Source organism: Phaenicophaeus curvirostris, chromosome 24 (genome assembly GCF_032191515.1).
Source record: "Phaenicophaeus curvirostris isolate KB17595 chromosome 24, BPBGC_Pcur_1.0, whole genome shotgun sequence".
Classification (NCBI taxonomy): Eukaryota; Metazoa; Chordata; class Aves; order Cuculiformes; family Cuculidae; genus Phaenicophaeus; species Phaenicophaeus curvirostris.
The window spans coordinates 3,495,695-3,504,835 of record NC_091415.1 but is presented as its reverse complement, the minus strand read 5'-3'; the positions used below and the strand labels follow the sequence as shown (position 1 = coordinate 3,504,835).

Sequence of the window (9,141 nt, the reverse complement as noted above, 5' to 3'; positions counted from 1 at the left end):
TGTTGGGGCTGATCGCGACCCCCCAGGCTTTGGACGCATCTGCATCCCCATCCCACATCCACATCCCTAGCACCCCCTTCCTTCTCATTGAGGCTGCAGCAATTTTACCCCTCAAAACCAAATCCAGGGCATTTTCCTCATCCTGACTTTCCTTGCATGACACTTTTTAGTCTCTAATTTATTTACAACTACACATAGGCTGTTCCCCAAAACCGAATTTACGAGAGCTGTTCACTCGCAGCTCCTTGCCTCTGCACATCCTGCTCCAAACTGGTTTCTGAAGCCTCCAGCAATTGCACTGGCTCAGCCCTACAGTCCCTGAGCTGCATCTGAGCACACAGTGCAGCCTGAATTTAGAATCATAGAATCATAGAATTGGAAAAGGGTTGGAAGAGACCCACCGGATCATCGAGTCCAACCATTCCCATCAATCACTAAACCATGTCCCTCAGCACCTCATCCACCTGTCCCTTAAACCCCTCCAGGGAAGGGGACTCAACCCCCTCCCTGGGCAGCTTCTGCCAGTGCCCAATCACCCTTTCCATGAAAAATATTTTCCTAATGTCCAGCCTGACCCTCCCCTGGTGGAGCTTGAGGCCATTCCCTCTCGTCCTGTCCCCTGTCCCTTGGGAGAAGAGCCCAGCTCCCTCCTCTCCACAACCTCCTTTCAGGGAGTTGCAGAGAGCAATGAGGTCCCAGTCATCCCAGTTTCTTAACCAGCCCCAGCAGGGATAAAAAAACTGACCCCAAAATGTATCATTGCTGCAAATTCAAAGGCTCCGTGCCTGTCTGAAAGCCCAAGCAGCGCTTGGAAACCTCGAGTCTGAACTCACACTTTGTTGTTTCCTTAAGAAGAGCTGTGCCAGATCCGGCTCAGCCGCAGGCAGACGAGACACGAGGCAGTGCGATTTGCAGCCTTTTATTCATGGTAGGACATTTGGACACCACCAGACACAGCTCCAAGGGAGGATGAGGTGCTGCAGGGATGAATTAGCCGCTGGGCGATCCTCACCGACCCTAGGCTGATAGGGCTAAGCCAACCCTGTTGTTGGCCATGTCAAAGATGGAATAATACTGCCGGAGGAAGATGTTCCCGAGGATCCAGAGGGGCTGGCCACTGTCAGAGGGCACATACGTGGTCTCGATCCCAAGGGTGCAGAAGCCATTTTTCTGTTGGGGAAGAATCATAGAATTATCAGGTTGGAAAAGACCCATCGGATCATTGAGTCCAACCATTCCCATCAATCACTAAACCATGTCCCTCAGCACCTCGTCCACCCGTCCCTTAAACCCCTCCAGGGAAGGGGACTCAACCCCCTCCCTGGGCAGCCTCTGCCACTGCCCAATCACCCTTTCCGGGAAAAATTTTTTCCTAATGTTCAGCCTAAACCTCCCCTGGTGGAGCTTGAGGCCATTCCCTCTCGTCCTGTCCCCTGTCCCCTGGGAGAAGAGCCCAGCTCCCTCCTCTCCACAACCTCCTCTCAGAGAGTTGGAGAGAGCAATGAGGTCTCCCCTCAGCCTCCTCTTCTCCAGGCTAAACACCCCCAGCTCTCTCAGCCGCTCCTCATCAGGCCTGTTCTCCAGCCCCCTCACCAGCTTCATTGCTCTTCTCTGGACTCGCTCCAGAGCCTCAAAATCCTTCTTTTGGTGAGGGACCAGAACTGAACACAGGATTCGAGGAGCGGTCTCACCAATGCTGAAGGAGCAAGTTTCAGTGGCAATGCAGAACGCGGGGGATTTGTGCTGCCCACGCCTTCAGCCTTGGCTGGGAGCAGGATTAGACCCTCCCTAGGGCACACAGGCGTGCAAAAGCACCATGAAATCAAGTGCTGGGAAATGTGACACTGGAAGCCTCCGGGTTTGAGAAGAAACTCTGACTTTCTCCTGGGCAAAACTGCACCGTGGTGGCAAAAGCGTGTCAGGAATGATAATATCACACCTACCTTTAAGACGTAGACAGAGGGAGGGAGCGGTAGCTGGGTTCCACTGATGGCAAAGTAGAGGGTAGGCATGCTCGGGATGTTGTTGCAGTCAACGACATACTGGAAAAGAAGCAAAGAGGGGCTCCAGCTGCAACCCTGGTCGTGCTCCCTAAGGGTCAGCACAGCTCTGACTGTGGCAGGGCTGTACTGACCCAGGTTTATCCAGTTTGGAAGGATTATTTTTGTTTTACACCACTGCAGCGTTGTTTCAGGTGAGACGATTTGCTCCAGGGATGCCAGGAGCCCTCAAGAGCTCAGCGATGCATTCTCGTCCCACAGCATCTGCCCTCCTTGTGTGATCCCACCTACCTCGTAGTCAATCTCGTGTGCACCCAGTTCCCACTGTAAGGTTGATATGAATTGTTGTGGGATGGTCAGCAGGAACGTCCCAGTGTCCAAAATGCCATGACAACCTTGACGGCACCAGCCGGTGGCTGATGAGCCAATGGAGAACCTGGAGAGAGCAGTAGGAAGGGCATCAGAAAAGGCTCCCCCCACTCCAAGACTCACTCCGAGCCGCAGTGCAGCACTTACTCCTCAATAGCAATCTTCCAGTACAATTCCTGGACCACAGGAGCCCATAAAATCTCCCCGTAGTACAGCTCAGGGTCAATCCCTCCAAGGATGACTTCCCCGCCATAATCATATGTTGGGTTGCTGGAAAGACAAAATTCAACCCCAAATCAGGCAAGCTGCTCGGTGGGATTAAGTTGCATGGGAAGAACATGTGGATGGAGGGTGAAGGAAGCAAAGGATGAGTCCAGGCTGTGTCTCTGCAAGAAAGAGACCCGCTGTCGGAGATCTCACCGTGAGTAATAGAAGCTGAAGATGGGTTCAGTGAGCTGGTTCTGTAGTAGCATGTTCTCCAGCAGCGTGTTGTAACCTCTGAGGCCAACGCCTGGGTAAGACATGCCCAAAATCCCATCGAATTCCAGGTAGTAGAAGGGTTGGGTGGGCTCCTCCAGGCTCAGGCCAAACTCCTGGTTTTTGACGACTATGTTCTGGATCTAGAGGGAGAGGAGAGCTGTCAGCATTTTGCATGTCGTCCTTGATGGCCACATCCCACCAGGGAGTTTCTGGGGAGAGGCAGGGGTGGCCAGGATGGTCACAAAGGTAAATCCACACTGAGAGTTGCTGAGCTCTTCCCCAAAGCAGATGGGGGATGGAGTCAGGAGCTGCCTTGCTCATAGACTTTGTCCAATCGCCCTTATTATTTTGTAAAAAATACCCACAAAACCAGTTAAATCTGTCTCAAATCACACTTGCTCACAACAAAACTTTCCCTACATCCTCTAATGACCAAACTCAACCATCAATGTGAAAAGCAAACACTTACGGCCAAAGATATCACTTAGCCCAAAGCTGGATGAAGAGCCTAGAGGACTCCAACTGAGTTTGTTTGCAGATCTGTCTCTGAGTAAATTTATACTGACTATATAAACTCTGCAGGGGCGATTCAGGCAGTAATATCCAAAATAAGAAGGTAATTTCAGCTACATCCTAGATTTTTGACTGAACTGGACTGATCACAACCGCAGTCGCTTCTTACCCTGATGGCAGCAACATGCCAATGCATCCGAAGTCACTTACTGTCACGGTATCGTACCCTAACACCACTGACACGTCACCGAGCCCATAGCTCAGGGTGTAGGTCACATCGATGCTCGAGAAGTTGGATGACAGTTTGGGGTTGAACCTGGCATGATTCGCTGCACGGAGAGAAGGTCACAGCCCTCAGGTCACGTCCTGCCCTCGGTTCAGCATCCCTGTCCCCACGTGGGTTGAAACGCCCAGCAAGGACCTTCCCACGGGAAGGGTCCAACCAAAACCAGCCCCGTTGGCATCATCGAGCAGAACCCCATCAGTTTTCATTGGTTTCCCTGTTGTAGCTCCAGCCTGTGGCGTGCTCAGAGGTCAGAGAGCAGCGATGGGAACCTTGCCCTCCCTGCTGTCCCCCCAAGGGATGCTCACCACAGGCTGGAGACCGGCAGTACGTGGAGGGCACCCACAGGTTGGCAGAGCCGGTGTCAAAGATCACCATGAAATTTTGTGGAGGGTTCCCGATGCTGATCTCCCCAAAGTAGAAGGTCTGCGAACAAGAGCGTGGGGGGATTTCTGTTACTGCCTGCGTTTTCAATGAGACTTTGCAGCTCTCTGCTCTCTGCTAGCTGCGAAATCCAACTGCTAAGGGGTTGTAGGAAGGGCTCTGAGTCCCTGAGTGCATCCAGGGCAGTTAAGCACTGGCAGGGGCAATCACAGAATCATAGAATAGTTTGGCTTGGAAGAGACCTGAAAGCTCATTCAGTTCCACCCCCAGGGACACCTCCCACTGGATCAGGGGCTCCAAGCCCCATCCAGCCTGGCTTTGAACACCTCCAGGGATGGGGCAACCACCACTGCTCTGGGCAACCTGTTCACTTGCATACGACTCTAAACAAGGTCACCAGCCAGGCTAGGAGAGGCAGATCTGCCCTGTAACCACCAAACTCTGCTTTTCCAAGGGAAAGCCATTCAGGATAAGATGTGTTTGCCTCCCACCTTCGTCTCCCAACATCACTTGCCCTTCAGAGCTGGGTTACAAAGACCTCAAAGCCCAGCTCTGCCCCTCAGCTCCTGAGCAGGGAGGGGAGCTGTTTGGAAAGGATCCCCAAAACTCAGAGTTAGGTGTCTCAGGAGAGGAAGGAAAAGCTTTAATACTTACATCCAGGTAGTTTGTTAGCGGTTCGTAAGCCACAGCGTCTGTGAGCAGGTACTTCCTACCGGGATCCCCTCTGAGGTCCTTCTGGAAGCTCTCCGGTATCCCCTTCTGTTTCATCAGCTCCAACATGGACTTGCCTTGCTTTAGGGGGATCCTGTAGGGGATGGAAACAGCAACAAGGTGCTGGGTGACCCCATCCACACATGCAGCTCCACATGCTGAGGGTGAGCCCCAATCCACAGCCAGACCACCCTTCACCCCTCCCAGCCTTGGTGCTCACCTCACACTCCCCTCCCCGAGCCGGAGGCAGAGCAGGGCCAGCACCAACCACTGCATGGTCCCTGGTGGCTCCACGACAGCTTCTGCTCCACGTCGGCCGGGGCAGGGTATATAAACGGGGGAGCCGTGCCCAGCCCTTGGCTCCAGACACACCTTTCCTCTATCGCTGCACCCACCCAACACCAACACTTGGGGTGCGTTTATCACCGCAGCCACCCTGATTCTGGGATCCTTACGTGACCGACCAGGCGCTTGCAGATTGGTCAGTCCCTCTGATAGCGAGGCCAAATATGTGACATCTGATAAGACGCAAAATCCTATTGCTAGCGAGAAGTTAAAGTGTTTTCTATTGCCTTCAGGACTAGCTTAATCTTTCCAGAAAGCGAAGGCAAATCACACCCTTCATAGCAAATGGAAATTTATCATCCTGGTGTTTCTCATCCAGGCAGCCAAGGAAGTGCTGCAGACTGGCACTATTTCCTCCATCCAAGTTTACAAAATGTATCGTGTCCAGTTTCCTCATCGTGGCTAGCAAGAACCAGCAGAGATGGGTTTTTCAACCTACCTCCAAGCCTTCCAGGAACTAGAAACTCAAAAAAATGTCTCTCCAGGCATTTGTCCTTTTGTCATTGTGCCCCTTCTGCCTTTCAGCTCTGCTAATAATCCCCGAGGAAGCTGAGACAGGGAATAGAAACTGCTCAATAAAGCAGTCCTGAAAGGCATGACAGGCCTTTACCTGCACCAGCCAGTGGCCTCATCTCCCTTGGAAAACCTGAGGAGACAAACACGGGAGCTTTTCTGTGCAAAGCTCTCAGCTAAGGAGCCCCCGCTGGACCGAAAGCCAGAGGTTGCTCTGACCTTTGCAGAACCAGGTCGCCACGCCTCGGAAGGCAACGCCTCCGAAGGCAACAAGTGGTGCGGAAACCCGGGAGCCGGGAAGGAGCTCCAGGAATCGGGAAGTCGCTTGGAATCGGGAAGTCGCTTGGAATAGGGTGAACGGCGGCCGGTGCGGCTGGACCAGCCCGGCAGGGAGGACGCTCCCGGACCCACAAGGAAGAGGGAAGCCCTTGTGAAGGTCGTATCGCAATTATATAAGACAGATTGTAAGCCTAAAGATTTTATTCTCGCAATTGCGAGGCTTTTAGAGCTTGGGGTCATTGACCAGCCGGGGGATATTCTCCACCCTGAGGTGCGGGATAAATGCACCAGAGTGTTAGCCGAGGGGGCGATGTCCTCGGGTTGTGGGAAAAGCCTTAAGTCGTGGGGGAAAGTCGTACAGGCCCTGCAGGAGGCCACGCAGGAGCAGGAGACCTGGAGGGCGGCCAGGGACTGTTTGCCGGCCACCCCGGGATTGGGGGTCGGGGCGGCCACGCGGACTCTGCACCCCCCACGTGGTGATGATCATGCCGAGTCTAAATGTTTGTGAGAGGGTGATACGTCCCCTCAGTCCCCAAACCCCGACTCGCTCTCGGAGGGACAGAAACGAGCGGAATCCTTCTGGGGGGGGTTGGCTGAGGAGGCCGGGGGCGCCGCCGGGAAACCAGGGCCCGAGGGGGTCTCGGCGAGAGCGGCACCTCCTGAGCCCCAAGATGGCGCCGGGCGGGAAAGGGAAAGGCGGGGCGGGAATGTTCCCGGCGGGAACAGGGAGAAAGCGCGGGAACTGAACAGCGCGCGAGTGGGAAGGGGAGGAGAACGGGAGAGAGAAGGGGGGGGGGGGGGCGAGGGGCGGGGAGCCAGTCAGCGTCCGTCTGCTCCGAGCGGCAGGCGGGGCGAGCCGGGGGGAGGGAGCGGCCCCTCCGCAAGGGAAGGGGCGGGGCCGGGGCCCGACAAAAGGAGCTCGGGGCGCGGGGGTGACCGGTCAGTCGAGTAACGGCTGCGGCTGAGACGCTGGTTGGGGCGGGCGGGTCACAAGCGACTCCAGCTCAGAGGAGGGAGTGGGGGTGGGTAGAGTTAAAAGCCGAAATATCCCCACTCGAATTAAAGAAAAGCCGAGAGGGGGCCGAATCCCTCTCACGGATTGGAGGAGAATAAAGCCAGCGTGTGCCGACTGGGCCCCATGGGCCACGCTGGCGTTCCCGGCCCGGGTGACGGACGGGACAGAGGGGCCACTCGCCAATAAACCCTCAGGACGTACAAGCGATTGTTAAACCATTGCGGACAAAGGGCTCAATTCTGCCGTGGTCTCCACCCTCACAGACAGTGTTTTCGAGGGAGATGACATGCTCCCGTTTGATATAAAACAAACTTGTAGATTAATATCCGACGGGGCAGGGATGATTGTTTTTCAACAAGAATGCGAGGATGACTGCGTGAAGCAACTGGCCCAAGTCGCTGGGGCAGATTACCCCCTGCTCGGCTCCAGCCTGCAGCGGCTCGTGGGAACAGCCCCAGCAATGATCACCCCTCAGGCGCAAGCCCAGGGCCTGCGGGGCCATGAAGTCATGGTAACTACCCGTGCGGCCAGAGAAGCCATTCGCACAGCTTCTAGAGTTATTGCCAAACCGTCACCGTGGTCCACGATAAAACAAAATGAAAGTGAGAGTTTCACACAATTCGTGGACCGTCTCCAGGCAGCGGTCGACTCTTCGAGCCTGCCCGTGGAAGCAAAAGGCCTGGTCGTAGCAGAATGCTTGCGCCAGCAGTGTAACTCGGCAACCAAAGAAATTCTGCGGTCATTGCCGGTGGGGTCAAGTATCGCAGACATGATTAAGCACGTCGCAAAGGAAGAGCATCTAGCCCCGATCCAGATGGTTGTTCGCACCGCAATAGCCAACGTGATGGCATGTTTTACGTGCTGCCAGGCGGGTCTCGTTGTAGCAAACTGCCCTCGGTTGAGGGACTCTTTAACGGGTTTTTGTTCAGAGTTTCTGTCCACAGGACTGGATTATCAGATGCCCTTGTCACCCGTACACCCCAGTGACAGGAGAGGACAAGTCGACAAGCATCCTGTCTGCACCTGAGAGTTCCATACCAGCGGAATCCAAACAACAGCGATGCAGCCTCTATGGGGAGGGGCTGCGATGCCTTTGTGTAATTTTGATTTTAGGGCTGATTGTAATAATCATATTGGCATTGATTTTCGGACCCTGTATATTGAGTAAGCTTGTGTCGTTTGTTAAGAGCTGGCTAGAGAAGGTTAACATTACATTTGTAGAACACCAGCAACTGCTTTAAGAAGGTATTTGGTTAGCGTTACACCCAGTTACCTCCAAGTTACCATTGGCCCAAGTGTGCCTTATGTTTGTTACTATGAAACTGTTGTTTACACCTTTTAGACTTTATATTTTAAATTTAGACTTTTGATGTTATATTTGAGACTTGTTAAGATTTTTATATTTGTTAATTTGTTTAAATTTGTTAAGATTTTATATTGTTATATTGTTAAGATTTTTATATTTTATAATTTCTTGGCTATTTCGTTAAGCATAGGAAGGGGGGAAATGTGGGTAGTTAAGGCCCAGCGGTCGGAAGATCTCGCGATGTACGGAAAGGTAGGACCCCCTCCGGGTAGCCAATTGCGTTTAGTTCATGATGTAAGCGGACGGAAGTGACGTTTTAAACCCAAGCTATATAAGGCTGTGTTACGTATCAACAAACACCATTTGCTGTCTACCACGTTGGTGTTTGTGAGCTCATGGACCAAGCGGCCTGGGGTTGGTTGCCGTGCCGTTCCTGAACCAGGTCGCCACGCCTCCGAAGGCAACAACCTCGAGCTGCTCAGAGACACCCCCAGCAGCCTTTTTTTCCTCCATCACATCCTGATGGATCTGCCTTTGCTTGCACAGATCCTGCAGGGAGCAAAGGGAAGAGCAAAGACCAGCAGGGACATGGGCAGCCGTCACTTGTCCTGCTGCCAGAGTGGCTTTGGCTCTCAGAAATCCCCTCGCTGTGTAGGGGAGGAGAAATATCCTTTCTTCCTATCGGTGCCTATCTAATCTCTGTCTCGCTGCACTCAGCCTGTGTCAATATTTTGACACAAAGCGCAGAGGAGCTGGTGTCCTTTCTCTGGTGAAATGACAGAGCTATTAATATATCTGATAAAGTGCTTCTAAGAAATTAGTTTGGATACCAGGAAAGCATGGCGTTACCCGAGCCATTCCCAGCCAAGATGTTCCCCATCCCCTTCGGCCACAGCCTGTGATTCCCAATACCCCAGTTTCACCTGACTGAATAGCCCCGCTT

General features: G+C 53.4%; 1 protein-coding gene across 1 annotated transcript; it reads right to left on the bottom strand.

The window, feature by feature from the left end:
• Positions 1-918: 918 nt before the first annotated feature.
• LOC138730745 (pepsin B-like) lies at positions 919-5,371 on the bottom strand. The gene is made up of 9 exons (XM_069876226.1): positions 4,961-5,371; positions 4,684-4,834; positions 3,954-4,071; positions 3,573-3,691; positions 2,790-2,989; positions 2,517-2,639; positions 2,292-2,436; positions 1,944-2,042; positions 919-1,170 (listed from the first exon to the last, which is right to left on the bottom strand). Exons 1-9 carry the CDS (start codon positions 5,014-5,016, stop codon positions 1,018-1,020), a joined length of 1,164 nt encoding a protein of 387 aa, XP_069732327.1. The 5' UTR covers positions 5,017-5,371; the 3' UTR covers positions 919-1,017.
• Between the last annotated feature and the right edge of the window lie 3,770 nt (positions 5,372-9,141).

Coding starts and splice junctions, on each gene's coding strand:
- LOC138730745 (XM_069876226.1), bottom strand. CDS start 5,016: ATGCAGTGGTTGGTGCTGGCCCTGCTCTGCCTCCGGCTCGGGGAGGGG. Junction 2,043..2,291: donor CACACGAGATTGACTACGAG/GTAGGTGGGATC, acceptor CTTCTTTTCCAG/TATGTCGTTGACTGCAACAA. Junction 1,171..1,943: donor CCTCTGTCTACGTCTTAAAG/GTAGGTGTGATA, acceptor CTTCCCCAACAG/AAAAATGGCTTCTGCACCCT.